A 15,393-nucleotide genomic window follows, 5' to 3' on the forward strand; every position below is an offset into this window, starting at 1 on the left:
TCCTATGTAGCCTTATCATAAACTTTTCAGACCATCCTATTTAAAATAATAATTGCATATAGTACAATACTCCTTTTCTCCTTATTCTATTTTATTTTTAGCCTTAGAACTTATCTGTCATATTATTGTTTTTATTTGTTCTCTTTTACCTGCTGCCTTCTTTTTTTAATATTAATTTTTTTTAGTTGTAGTAGGACACAATACCTCTATTTTGTTTATTTATTTATTTTTATGTGGTGCTGAGGATCGAACCCAGGGCCCTGCATGTACGAGGCGAGTATTCTACCGCAGAGTCACAACCCCAGCCCCAACCCGCTGCCTTCTTATCCTTCTGCCAGAAATCTAAGCTCTGTGAGATTTGCTTACTGTTGTATCCCAGCACCTGAAACAGTATGGGCATTTGTTAAGTAACTGTTTAGAATAAGATGATAAAATTCAAGTGTTGGATGCATAAAATTATTAAATTTACTTCTGAACTGTTTTCTGAGTCCTTTTAAATGTCAATGCATCATTTTTATTTTCAGATTGGGACAGTGCAACTTTAAGTAATGAGTCACTCTTGGATACTGTGTCTAGATTTGTTCTTGCAGCACTTCTGAAACACACAAATTTACTTGGTCAAGCATGTGGAGAAAGCCGGCAAGTAACTTAAAACTATCCTCAGACAAATATTTGTTCTCATGATGTTAGAAATTAGGTGACCTTTCTATTTTGATTCTTTATTTAGATATCAACCTGGTAAAAGCTTATCAGAAGTGTACCGTTGTGTATACAAAGTTCGAAGTCGTTTACTTGCTTGCAAGAACCTTGAACTTATTCAAACCAGGTCATCATCACGAGACAGATGGGTAAAGTTGGAAATTAATTAATTTCTGTATTTTTCTACAAGCTGTCAGATAGCTCCATATTAGTTTATTTGAGAAAATAGGTACCTTGATTGTTGTAAATGTTCAATAAATGTTGAATAGTTTATCCTTATTAAAAAGATAGAAGTCAAAAGATTTGGCATTCATTTAATGACACTTTTATCAAGTGGAATGGACTGCTAAGAAAGTTTATATAGTCTTATCCTGCATAAATAATATTTATTAACAACAAATTGAATGATTAAAATCATCAGAAATATTATTTTTTTAATGTGCATCAGGCCACATTTGAATTACCCTTTTTTACTTGGGGTGCCAGAAGTTATAAGGGTTATTACCAAATACTTTGGATTGGTAAAAGTTCCAGAAATTATCTTATATGAGAATAGAAAAGTATCAAAAAGGTTCAGTCTAGAAAAGTGAAAATAAAGAAAGGAATCACATGAAAATAGACCTTCTTATGATTTGTTTTCCACTAAAAGTGAAGATTGAAATTATTAAGGATGATCCAGAAGAAATTCTTGCAACAAAAATGAGATAATTTTTAAACTACTTGGTGATTCTGCTAACTTGATCCTGTAATTATAAATATAAGCCTGGGAACATCATCTTCAGAAATACTTACTTTGAAACTTGACACTACAGATGCTTTCCACTCCATCATTTAGTTCTTACATATAAAAAACCAAAATATTTCTAAATTTGTTGTATAGTAAATTTTGGATATTCACTGATTTAACATTTGTGGATTTGACTATTTGAGAGTGATCTTGAAAGTCCATTAAAAAAAGTGTTAATTATCCATTTTATTGAGGCTCAATTTTGAAATTCACATATTATGGGGACAAATGACATGTATTATGGAGTCTGATTGCTCAGTAATTCCATCTCTGTCAGATTTCTAAATTACTTACTGGTCATGAATCACAAAATAACTTGTGATGGATCTGAGGATATAATTAAAATTTTTCATTTGTGCTTTATACTGAAATTTGTTAGAGAAGATTTATATTGTTATGGTTTTTGTGACCCTCTGAGTACCTGTTTTCAGGACTCTTTCCTCTATCCTGATGATTGCTAGGTAGCATGTCCACAGTAGGAAATAAAGTTAATATTGTTCTTACTGTAATTCTATTTTTTTTGGTTTTTCAGGGGCAAGGTTAAAGAAAAAAGAACTATTTTAAATTTAGAGTTATTAAACATTATTTATACAGGAGAGTAATATACACAACTTGAGGGAAACAATGGAATCAACATCTTATTCTTTAATTATCTTTTATGCTTGGTGTCTTATTTAACATAACTTATTTTAACTTGCAGCCTCGTAGTTTTACAGGTAAATAGTAACATAAATGTGAATCACTTTAGGGTATGGCATTTTAATCAAAATACTGAGGAAGGTAACCTATATGGGTTTGTATATTTTGTGTGCATACATATTCTTTCTAATCTTTTAAGATTTATCTAGTATTATCTAGATAATACTTGAGTTTTTGTTGTAAAATTCATGTTATTTTTATATCAGCAATATTTTCCATGATAAAAAGTTAAAGTTTTAGGAAATTTTTAAAAGCTTTTGAAAGATATATTCAGTGTAGTTTCTGATAATTTCTTTAAGATCTCAGACAACCAAGACTCTGCAGATGTTGATCCTCAGGAACATTCATTTACCCGGACCATTGATGAAGAAGCTGAAATGGAAGAACAGGCTGAGAGAGACAGAGAAGAGGGGCATCCAGAGCCAGAGGATGAGGAGGAAGAACGGGAACATGAAGTGATGACAGCTGGCAGTGAGTACATCCTTCTTACTTTAGAGATAAACACCATGACATTCTTTTCCATAGGAAAGCTGACTTGAGAGATAAAGGCAAAGTTTCTTTATGGTTTTTCTAAATGGATCTGATATTCTAATGGTGATCTGAATTTGCATTAGCTAGTATTTCAAAGGGGAGTTTAAAACTGCTAGTGCCATTCTGAAGGTTTGGGATTGCATGTTTAGGCTAAAAAGCTCTGTTCAACTCAACTGCATATATGAAATAAGTCATTGAATAAGGTCATTCAAAATATGTCCTCTGGGGATACCAAGTTGTTGGTCAGCTTTGCAAACCTCTATGTGGGGAGAAACAGAGCCCCCTTTCTGTGCCTGTTAGGAGGACCAAATTATTTTCCATGTGTAAAACTTTTAAAACTATAAATTTCAACTACATTGCAATATCAGTAGAAAGCAGGAATATGTATGAGAATTTCATTGGGTGAGTGAAGAAATCTTTTTTTCATAATTTTATATTCCAAGGCTAAAAATGATTTTTAAAGGTAACTGTGTTTAAGAGAATGCTTTCCAAACATTTATTGGTATCATATGAGTGATTTGGCTATTTCAAATTAAAATGTATTTGATCTGTAGCTTAAAACATTATGGCCAGCTTTGCATTTGTTGTTGAGATTGTATGTATCAGTCAACTTGACACTTTGTTATTGATTTATTTCTGTACTACATACTTCTAAAAGAATTTTGAGATGTCTCAAAACAAGACTAAAAACCATTTAAACAAGAGAAGAAAGAGTCTAAATGGAGAAAATGAGTTTGGAGATAGTGAGGGAGAATAATTATATTTTAAAAATCTAAGTTGAAGGAACTTTTGCAGTTGAAATTAAAACTTAGTGTAAAATTCTTGGAAGCAAAGGCCAAAGAGGAAAACATAATAATAACAAAGCACAACCCACAATTACAATAAAAGAATGTGTAATAGTCACCGGAGGAGTAATTTTTAAAACTAGCTATGATTTTTAAGCATTTACGTAAAACTGGGTCATGTACATTAATTCAATTCTCACAACAGTTTTATGAGATAAGTTCTAGTATTACTCCATTCTAAAGATAGGTGAACTGTGGTTTAAGGAGACAAAATTATGTACCTAGGGCCACAGTTAGTAGTAACTGGAGTAAGAATCAAATCTGCCCAAAATTCTAGTGACTTTTAACTACTTTCACTGATTTCTTGCTCTGGATTCTGGGAGGATTTGTTGCTTTGAGTTTTATAGAAGTAAAGGACTTTCAGCAACATAAAGAAAATGTTGTCAGAATATATCTATATCTATATCTATACACAGATCCATTTTTTAAGTTTGTACTTCCATAACAACAGGTGAATCTAGTATTTTACTAACTTTTCTGCCTGGAGTCCCCATTAAGAATACTACTTTTACACTAAATTTGAGCAAAAAAAAAAAATTTAGTTATTGTGGAATGAAATACCTGCCACTGCATTGGAATCTTGTTAAGCTTCATAGCATTTTACACTTGTGAGTTGGGGAAGGGCTGGTCTTATCAGATGGACCTTTCAGTGTGATACTATCGGATTTTGGAGGCAATCTTGCCCATGTATCATAACCAGACTGTTTCAGCAAAGACCCATGCAGTTGCACTTATTTAAGTGTTTAAGATACAGCAAAAATGTAGATATAAGGCATTATGTGAACTTTGGAAGGAGAGGAAGTTTTTTATAGTATTTAATTTTTTTCCCCATTTCCTTTGTAACCTGAGGTTTTTCATTCCAAAGTCAGAACAGAATAATCACTTGTTTTAAGCTAAGCTAGTGCTTCACGGGCTTTAATGGACTTTAAAATCAGTGGGAGGACTTTTAAAAACAGATTGCTGGGTTCTACTCCTAGAATTCCTGACTTAGGAGATAAGGGGTGGGCCTGATAATTTGTATTCCAAACAAGTGCTCAGATGCTGCTGCTGCTGCTGTTCTGGGACACATTTTGAAAGCCACTTACATTGACTCTTTTTTACTGGAACTAGGAATTAGGTTAATACAACAGCTGATTAACAATAGAAAAGCATATAAGTTTTATTGGTTTTACATGTTCATGGGTATCTTCATAAGAGTGTGAAGTCTTAAAAAAATTACCAAAGCTGATGCTTTTATACTTTTGAAACTAAGAAAAATACATTATAAAGGAACTAAGACAAAAATGACATCTGGACTGGGGGAGTAAATTCTGGAGACTTTTTACTAAGAGATACTAGAGGAGGCAGGGATTGCAGAAGCTAATGGAAGACAAGGATTACAAAGAGTTTGCTTGTTCAGATTCTTTGCAGATCCAATTATCAGTCTCTTCTAATTAGGGCTATTGTCTGGCCTTGGTATGTAAAGGGCATCTCTTCCAAAAGACTCTACTCTACATGGCTTTCTGCATATAGGAAAAGACCTGCCAAACGGCCTCTTCTGAATTTATAGTTCCTTAAGTGATTTCAACTTACAATAATCAATATACCTATTTGGCGTGTTTTAAGATAGCATGTACCTTACTTTTTCCTGTACTTAATTTAGCTAAGTTGTATAAAAACATATGAACATTTCTTATTTAATTTTGATGAAAAAGGTAATGTTTAATATATTTTTTTACTTAACTTTAAGTTACTATGCTGTATTTAATGTCTAAAAATAATTTTTCCCTCTTTCAGTAAGTTTTTGGTCCAAACTTTTTGACTATTTTTGTTGTTATTTTCTTTGCTCTTGTCTCCCATGTGTTAAGACCTTGTTTTTGTGTTGCATGTTACAGAAATCTTTCAGTGTTTCCTCTCAGCCCGTGAAGTAGCTCGTAGCCGAGACCGAGATAGAATGAACAGTGGGGCAGGGTCTGGGGCTCGAGTTGATGATCCACCTCCTCAGTCTCAGCAAGAGCGAAGGGTCAGCACAGACCTTCCTGAGGGTCAGGATGTGTATACTGCTGCCTGCAACTCTGTGATCCACCGGTGTGCCCTGTTAATATTAGGAGTAAGTCCTGTCATTGATGAGCTTCAGAAGCGAAGGGAAGAAGGACAGTTGCAGCAGCCCTCTACCAGTGCCTCTGAAGGGGGTGGACTTATGACCAGGTGGGACTAACTAAAAACTTAAAACATCACATTCTTCCCTTTGTTACTCTACACATCAAAATGGTTTATTCTCAAAGTTACAGTGTTCTGAAATTAAAGACATGGAAGAAGAAATACAAATTGACTAAGATTGCTTTAAAGTAACCTAAATAGTGATACTGGTTCAGCATAAAATATAAATTTCTGATTAAATGAGGAAGCATAAGTTTTCATGTATATGAGTAACAGGAGTTGAAAACCATACAAACTTATTTGCATCTCTATAATTTAGTGTCATGCAAATTATTACAATTGATATAATTGGTAAGGGCTTTGTGTTTAGACAAGAGTCAGGATTTCCCACCAGCAGACATAACTACTTCTCACTTGTATGTGTGTTTAATATCTCTATGCTGTCAATTCTTTCAATTTTATGTTCACTGACAGTTCCATATCAAAAAACTTTTCTTTTGCATGTGAGACAGGAGTGAAAGTCTGACTGCAGAGAGCCGGCTAGTCCATGCAAGTCCAAATTATAGACTGATCAAATCGAGGAGTGAATCTGATTTGTCGCAGCCTGAATCAGATGAAGAGAGTTATGCACTGGTAGGTATAGATTAAGTGAAGAAGGATTTTTGTTTTCAATGTATAGTTCCACAAGGAATTTTTTAAAGATTAATTTGTGTTTATATTAGATATATAAAAAGTTTTTTTAAAAAAGTTTAATAGAAATGTGATTAACTATATTGCATAAATATTTTCCACCTATATATTAATCATTTTTGTCTTTAGTCCTGACTTCTTAAGACTTTCCTTAGCTCTAGGCTCATACATTTGACTTTGATGGGCATTCCACTGAATGTATCAGGCTACCTCAACTTACCCTGTTCAAAAGTGAATTCATCTTTTTTGCAAAGCTGCCTCTCTCACATTCCCTATTTTACTAGTTGATACTGCGTATTACCTAGGCCGGAAATCTGGGATCATCCTTGACTCTTCTTTTTCATCTCTCTTTTTTTTTTTTTTTAAAGAGAGAGAATTTTTTAATGTTTATTTTTTAGTTTTCGGTGGACACAACATCTTTGTTTGTACGTGGTGCTGAGGATCGAACCCGGGCCACACGAATGCCAGGAGAGCGCGCTACCACTTGAGCCACATCCCCAGCCCTTTTTCATATCTCTTGATCTTATCATTCCCAGCTTCCAACTCAGAGTAGTCTTGAAAAATTTACCCTTAATATTTCCAGTAATGTCCTCTTCTTCCCTCTTAGCACTGCTCTGTCTCAAAGTTTCTTTATTTTTTATTTTTATTTTTTTTGGTGGACATGTGCAGAAGACTCTAAATTGGTTGCCTACCTCTTGTCTTGTGTTCCTCTTCCACATTTCACTATAATAATATATTTAATAAGAAAATCTGTTTATAACTCCTCTACTTAAATTTTTTTTTGGTGGATATCAGCTGCTTATCAGAAAAGCTTCTGGACATGAACTAAATTAATTAATATTAATTTAGATTAATATTAATCAAGTAACATGTTGATTTACATAAAAGGTGGGAAGTAGGATAAAGATATGCTAAAATGTGACTGATTAAATAATAAAGTGAAACTTTTAAAAATTGCTTACATTTAAGGAGCTTTGGACTTGGAGTTGATAGCTGGATTTTCATTTGTCTGCCTTATGTGTGATTTTCTATGTGCTGTGACCTTTCTGGATTTTAATGTCTTAAAGATATTAGTGTGTGTTATATATTATGACAATGTGTCTTAATCAAAGAGTCCTTATATGAAGACAATTGAAGAGTGTATTCAAGCAAGTTTCATTTTTATTATGATGTTATTTGTCATCCCCATGATATCTCTGTGTACCCACTTTGTATTCCTTGTCTTGTGATATAGTGAGATTCTTCATCTTTCATTTATTTTTCCAATCTTGTCAATCTCGTTATTGAGTCACCCATTCTTGTGTGTATTTTAAAACATAGATCATATCATTTCTCTGATCAAAATTCTGCAATGTCTTCACTTTTTCTTAGAGTATAAATCCAAGTCCTTACAGGGTCCTACAAGGCTCTGTGTGATCTGACCCCACTACCTCTGATCTTCTCTTTGGCTTCCCTCTTTCTTGATGACTCTCCTTCTGCCACTTGGACTCTTGGACATTCCATGAACATATTGTACAAGTTTCTCTTTTGTGTCTTTATGTGACTTTTGTCTTCTGGCTGGAAATATTGTCTGTGCAGCTAATTCTCTTGCTTTCTTCTTAATGTTATTCTTCAGTGCAGCTTACCCTATTTAAAATGGTAGTTTTCCCTCCCTTTCATATACTTACTCCCTGTCTCCCTTGTCTTTCTCAGTTTTTACTTTTTATATTCATTGAACAGTTTCTGTTAGCCTACACTAGGATATAAGCTCTTCAAGGATGGACTTTTTTTTTTTTTTTTCAGTTTTATTTGCTGCTGGATCCCAACCATCTGCAATAGTGCCTGACACATAGTAGGGAGTTAGGAAATAGTCTTTGAATTTATGAATTATGTACTAATCTGTTTTGGCAAATTTCTATGTCCATTAAATCTTTTGTCTTCATTATTTCAGGTTCTTTTTACCCTTTTTCTGACTAGGAGTTCTCACACTGATCTTGCTTTTTCTAGTCTTTCCTTAGACACTGCTACCTAAGATAAGAGTTTTTGAAAACACATACCACCAGCAACAGCAGCAGAACCCCTACTTGTGTACCATCTTTCTACTCAAACTTTCAGTGACTCTGTACTATCTACCTAGAAATCAGAGATTCTGGAAACACCATCTGCTTTCTTTTGGAGCCAGTTTTACCCTGTAGTAATCTGCACTTTTGCCACAACAATTCATCTGCCAGACCCCAAATGTATCTCTTGAGCCTCTGCCCAAGTACCACTTGCCTTAAATGTCTTCTAAGTTTCCTTGTAAAGTCTGCCTCTCACTTAAGGACTGGCTAAAATGTCAACTGGTCAGGAAGCTTTTTCCCAAATTACTCACAGTGACTCTGTAGTACTTCCATGACAGTTTGTTAGGACCTCTAATAAGCCATTAACAATTTTCTCATGTAGGACTTACTTATAGAGTATTAATAAACCCTCTAGAAGGACTAGGGTTTTTTTATGTTTTATGTTTTGCCTTTGTTATTTCCTACATTGTGCTTTACATATTATACATGATCATTAGTTTATTTGAACTGAAATGAAAAATAAAGGAGAATGGGTATAATTGAAGTGATATGCTTTTTGGAAACAAACAATGAAATCTGACTTAAAATAGACTATGTAGGCTGGGGTTGTAGCTCAGTGGTAGAGCACTTGCCTACCATGCATGAGATCCTGGGTTTGCTCTCAGCACCACATAAAGATAAATAAATAAAATAAAGGTATTAAAAAAATAGACCATGCTATGGACTTTGACCTTGGCAAGACATTTAACATTTGAGTTTCTTTATCTTTGAAAGGTGGAATAGTACCATCTGGTATACTTGCCTCAACTGTGCTGTTATGAAGAATAAGTTCAGTAATACAATTTAAACATTTTAAAATTTTAAATTAGGGAAGAAATATCAACGTAGGAGGCTTGAGCTAGATTTAACTGCTGATTGTTCTTTAGGTTTTTTTTTGTTGTTCATTTAGTTTTTTTAAAAACTTTCAAAATGATTAATAACCATATTTTAAAAAAAGATTGATTTGGGCTGGGGATATAGCTCAGTTGGTAGAGTGGTTGCCTCGAATGTACAAGGCCCTGGGTTCAGTCCCCAGCACTGTGTGTGTGGGTGTGCGTGCGTGCGTGCACACACACACACACACATACACACACAGATTAATTTGTGAATGGAATAATTAAAAAATGAATACCACAGAAATGAAAAAAGTCAAGAACTAGAGGGAGAACAGATTCCACTGCAGATAAAGGGAGATCTGGGCTGAATTCAGCTTCCAAAAGGCTGGGGAAGATGAGTAGAGCAAGCACTAAGGGCACGATATATATTATCCTTCTAATACTATAGAAGGTTTTGTAAGATTAACATTTTTATTTTTGATAACCAGTTTACTGTTAGCCAGTACCTTGTTTACTCTGAATTGTTAGTGAATGAAATGATTTTTTAAATGACTGAAGTTAAGCAGTTCAATGCTGAAACTGCATTAACTTTCTTTTCTAAATTGTATTATATAAATTATCTATTTTCCTTAGTAAATAGAGAATATCAAACCATTTGATTGACAGAGATCATTCTTATCATCGTTTCTTATTATACCATCTAATCTGTTACCTAAGTCCCTCATGTCTCAAAGGATTTGATTTAGCATATAAGAGCTGGGCATGGTGACAATTATCTGTAATCCCAGGAACTCTGGAGGCTGAGACAGGAGACTTACAAGTTTGAGGCCAGCCTCAGCAGATTATCAAGGACCTCAGCAATTTAGTGAGACTCTTTCTCAAAATAAAGAATGAAAAGGCCTGGGGATTTAGCTCAATAGTAAAGTGTCCCTGGGTTCAATCTCCAGTACCAAAAAAAGAAGGGGGAAAAGAAAAAGAAGAAGCATATAAGAAATATTTTATAAAAGGATAAATTAGGTGAATAAATTAGGGCTTTAAAATAAAAAAGGCTAGCCAGAAAAAAAAAATAAAGGCCTAGATAAGATTTGCATATTTCAGCACACATGGTATGGTGTTCTGCTCAAGGTATGCTTCCAAACAACAAAAAAAAACATAACATGGTAAATGATCCACACTGTCTAAAAGGTAAAAACAACCCACTTGTTCAAGAGAAACAGTTATTTCTGGTTTTGAGGCCCAGGCTTGAGTTCTTCTAGAGCAAAGGTACTATGTGAGGAAAATATTTTATTTCATGACACCATGATGCCTTCAGGAGCTATTTGGTTTATCCACCATGAAATGAGAATATGTTTATTTCTGTTGGTGTATATGTAGACATGTGAGTAATAACAAAATGTGTTTTATCTACACATGGGATACATGTATCTGTATGTATGACAAGTGAAGATTTCCTATAATGAAATTTCCCAAATGGATCTGTTTTGTCACTTCTATAGATTTACTTCTTTGACACCAACTTTTCTGATTGTGTGAGAGTACAATTAAAATTGCTAAGATCATAATGTCAGATGCATAAACTTACACATATATTTGATTAGCTAAGTATGTGGACAGAGTAGACAGATGTTTTACATCCTCCACCACCAGGCACACAGAAATATACTTCTTCCTGAAAGCTTTTACTGTTGTATTAAGCTGTCAGCATTTTCACCAATTTGAGATTTTTTTATTTTAATAGGTTTAAAAAATATTTTAAAATCTTCTAAAATACTACCAGATGCTTAGGACTATGCATTTTTTATGTTAGTATGGATTAATCAGATAGTCTTTAAAAACATAGCCAAGACTAATGAAAGTTTTAAAAAGAAAGGAAAGAGAAGGAAAGTATAATTTTATAGAAAGGTTTTGCTGTAGGGACTTTAGGTAACTAGAGAGTATTAATAAGATGATAACAATGACTGAAAGAGGAAAGACAAAGATTCCAAAAAACTGTAACAACAGAAAAACTTCTGCTAATTAATATGCCCCTTGATTTTTTTTGAGTTAGTATCTGAGATATTATGTGCTTGTGCTTTCTTACAGCTGATTATGGTGGGTATTTAGAGAACTTCTGTTAGTCTGACTTGATTTGTGAATAATTGAACATTGCTATAATTATATATGTAGGTGTAACACATACGTATGTATTATTCTCGTAATTTATTAAATCTTAAAATGCTTTTCACACCTAAAATATATTTATTTTTTATTTTTAATAGAGTGGCAGACGAAATGTTGATTTGGATTTGGCATCATCTCATAGAAAAAGAGGTAAGCATTAAGAAAAAACCATTAAAATCTGATTAAAGTAGATGGCTGTTTTTATATCTGATGTATTTAGATTTAATTGTCCTTGAAATGTAATTGCCAAAAAATAATTTAGAATCATTTTTTCAGAAGAGTTAAAATGAAGACCATTTTCTTTAAATATATGTCCTTCTAACATCTTCATGCACTTTTCAAAAAAAATGCACTTTTAAAAAGTCCTTAGGAATTCTATAAACAGCATTCCATTGCAGGGAGAGGATAGTATGTACACAATTTCACATGTTTTAACTTAGTGATAGAGTTTGTATAGCTTAATTTTTAATATTTTTATTGGTGCATTATAATTATACATAATAGTGGCATTTGTTGTTACATATTCATACTTGCACACGATAGAACAATATAATTTGTTCAGTATTGCTGTAATTTAAATGGTGTTACAGGACTACTCTTTGCCCCTTTCACAATGCAAACAGAAAGTTTCTAGTTTTTTCTCTTTTGGCTTCTTAATTTAAAGCATATAATAGATTAACTGATGATTCAAAAAAAAGAAAGTAACTTTACCACAAGGAACAACTTTTAGTGTTATCAAGAAGAAATTCTTATCTTGATGACATTGTTAACTCATATAAGCAAATAGAGCAAAAGAACAGAGTTTTAGATAATATAAATCTGAGGATAACTAAAAGCTCTCTTAAGTATTATTTTCTGTTATCTATGACTCTTACTTAAAATTGTTTATACTGTGGTTGTGAAAATGTGAAATGTTAAAATTTGCCACAAGTGGCAGTTTTCTAAAAGATAATGAAGAAAACATGTTTTCCATGATATTAAATAATTTGTGTTTCAAAATGAAATCTTCTTGATAGTTTCCCTGGCACGTTGTTAGGTTTCTTCCCCATAGTGATGGGGGGAGGGGGGAAGAAAAGTAAAAGAGAAATGAAGGAAAACTGAGGAATGAGGGAAAGAAACTAATGATTTTCTTCTCTTTTGTATATGTAACTTAGAAGAAGAGATGCTACTTCTGTAGACTAAAATTGGGCAATATTTTATATTTAATTCCAACTATAATACAGAGAATGATTTTTCTAAAATGTTGGGAATAGTAAGAATCAAAGCTGTTTTTAGTCTTTTTGAGATTGTAACATATTAAATAAAGCTCCTGGGTTTCTAAAAAAGATCACAAAGTATTTTTAAAAAAAATTTTAATATTTATTTATTTTTTAGATGTAGACGGACACAACACAATGCCTCTATTTTTATGTGGTGCTGAGGATCGAACCCGGGTCTTGCCTGTGCTAGGCGAGCGCTCTACTGCTGAGTCACAATCCCAGCCCACAAAGTATTTTTAATTACAGAGAAATTATATTAATGTAACATACAATACCCACTTTATTATTTTTTTAACTATGAAAATTGACAGTTCACTTGATTTGGGAATTAAATTTTTGAAACAACCTTTTCTAATTTAGTTTAGCTCAGGTGACTGTTGCTAAAAATTCCATGTTAGTTATAAATGCATACCATTTGATAGTAGAGAGAAAATGGTTGCAGACTTGCTAACTACCATAAGGGATCTAACCTGTAATTTAATAAGAGTGCCCTATAAGTAGAAGTCTATGGGCTGCAATTATTCTTTGTTCTTGAACCTTTATAATGATTTATAATGATTATGGAAATATAAATTTGAGATTTAATCCCTGTTAACCGTATTGGCATGTAGCAACATGATATCTTTTGAATAAGCAAATTGGCATCTTTTTAAAAAATGTTTTTTGGGCTGAGGATGTGGCTCAAGCGGTAGCGTGCTCGTCCGGCATGTATGCGGCCCGGGTTCGATCCTCAACACCACATACAAACAAAGATGTTATGTCCGCTGAAAACTAAAAAATAAATATTAAAAATTCTCTGGAAAAAAAAATGAATAAAAAATGTTTTTTGTTGTAGAATACTATTATTTTAAAAAAATTTTTTATGTAGCACTGGTGAGGATTGAACCCAGTGCTTCACTTGTGCTAGGCAAGTGCTCTGCCTCTGAGCTATAGCCCTAGGCCCTGCAAAGTGGCATCTTTATCTTCAGAGTAGCCTAAGTAATTTGAGTGTGGATAACTTAGAAGGAGGGAATATAACATTTTAAACTACTGTCCTAGAGTTTCTGCCTGTTCACATCTCTGAACAATTATCCTAAAACTAGGTATAACCTCATTGTAGTTCTAAATAGATATACATAAATTAAGTCATTAATTTCATTAATTCATTTAATTAAGTCCATCTTCTTCACAAAGCTCAAGGTGGTATTAGTACCTATTAACCTGTTGGAATTTGATTTTATTTTGCTGAAAACAAAAAAGCAAATAGAGGACCTCATGGAAAGGTTTTGTTTAGTTTCTCTTAAATACCCATTTAGAAAGTTACAATGGAGAGGCTACTGTATATTTTCACTGTATCACTTAATGTAATACCAGTTTATTATAATAATCATCCCATTTTAATATTCCTCCAGAAAAATTTTGCTGATGATTTTGATCTAAGGACAGGTAAAAGTAGAAGCGCTATTTTAGGAAGGTTAATAAAAATAGTTACTTTTCAATTTTATAGAACCCTAGAATTTATAGATTAAACAATGAAAATCTACACTATACCTTTTCTTTTTCTTATTATAATGAATTTCTTTTTTTAATGTTTATTTTTTAGTTTTAGATGAACTCAATATCTTTATTTTATTTTTATGTTGTGCTGAGGATCGAACCCAGTGCCTCATGCATGCCAGGCAAGTGCACTATCACTTGAGCCATATCTCCAGCCTCAAATTTTTTTGTTGTTATTGAAGACCTTTATTTTATTTATTTATTATATGTGGTACTGAGAATTGAACCCAGTGCTGCCGCAGTCTGGCTGGACACAAAATCACGAGCCACTCACAGCCTTATAGATTCAAACAGCAATTCTTTATTCCCAAACTCTCACCAGCATTCTACATGCACGTTCTGGGGAAATCCACACGCACTTTGCATCCCAAATACTCTGTGAATCCCAAGAGAACTCAAGGAGCGGGCGGGCAGGCGCCTGAGGTAGCAGGATACTCCCTATTCTCAGCAGGATACACCCTAAACCTGGACCCACCCTAATCCAGCAGGATCCTCCCTAAACCCGGATCCACCCTGGTCCTTGAGCAGGGTCACCTTACTCAAACAAGCCCATTTCCACAGTGGAGAGTCCTCCCTCTAAGCAACACGGGGTAGGCTGACAAGGAAATTGCCATGTGTCATTCTTATTTAGCTATGGCTCTCAGCATAGTGCTTCATACATGCTAAGCAAGTACTCCACCACTGAGCTACAACACCAGTCCTATCATGAATTTTTTTCTTTTAAAAAAACATTGAAAATACATTTAGAAGGCTATACTTTCAAAGGAATTTTTAAAATCTTGTATATTTAATAATTGCCCTTTGGCCACAGTAGTTTGTTTTTGATTTTATGTTTTTCATGTTTGTTTGTTTGTTTTGCTTTAAATGGTGGTAAAATAAATCATTCTATTTTTCTTTGAGCAAATGAACCTTCCAAGTCTTAAAACTGGGGCCAAATTGTTAGGTGTTCTAATTCTTATGTGAGCCATGAAGGACAGATAACTGGCCAAGTGAGAATTCTTTCAATATTTTGAGGAAGAAATGTACAATTTTTCTTCACATAACTTCTGTATTTATTAATTTCAGTGGTCCCAACTTAACTAAAAGACTGATAAAAGGAATAGGAGAGAGATGACAAGGTTTAATTGTATGTTG

At 33.5% G+C, this 15,393-nt stretch overlaps 1 protein-coding gene across 6 annotated transcripts in view; it reads left to right on the plus strand.

Annotated features, from left to right (window-relative positions):
- The window catches only part of Herc1 (HECT and RLD domain containing E3 ubiquitin protein ligase family member 1), a 185,104-nt gene that overhangs the window by 85,493 nt on the left and 84,218 nt on the right, over positions 1-15,393 (plus strand). For all 6 annotated transcript variants that reach the window (XM_078049498.1, XM_021727300.3, XM_078049495.1 and 3 more), the window contains exons 20-25: positions 525-639; positions 728-848; positions 2,485-2,656; positions 5,436-5,748; positions 6,213-6,333; positions 11,563-11,614. In XM_078049498.1, the coding sequence (XP_077905624.1) occupies positions 525-639; positions 728-848; positions 2,485-2,656; positions 5,436-5,748; positions 6,213-6,333; positions 11,563-11,614 (894 nt within the window). The remainder of the gene's footprint in view (positions 1-524; positions 640-727; positions 849-2,484; positions 2,657-5,435; positions 5,749-6,212; positions 6,334-11,562; positions 11,615-15,393) is intronic.

The sequence above is a fragment of the Ictidomys tridecemlineatus genome, chromosome 5 (assembly GCF_052094955.1).
Source record: "Ictidomys tridecemlineatus isolate mIctTri1 chromosome 5, mIctTri1.hap1, whole genome shotgun sequence".
Lineage (NCBI taxonomy): Eukaryota > Metazoa > Chordata > Mammalia > Rodentia > Sciuridae > Ictidomys > Ictidomys tridecemlineatus.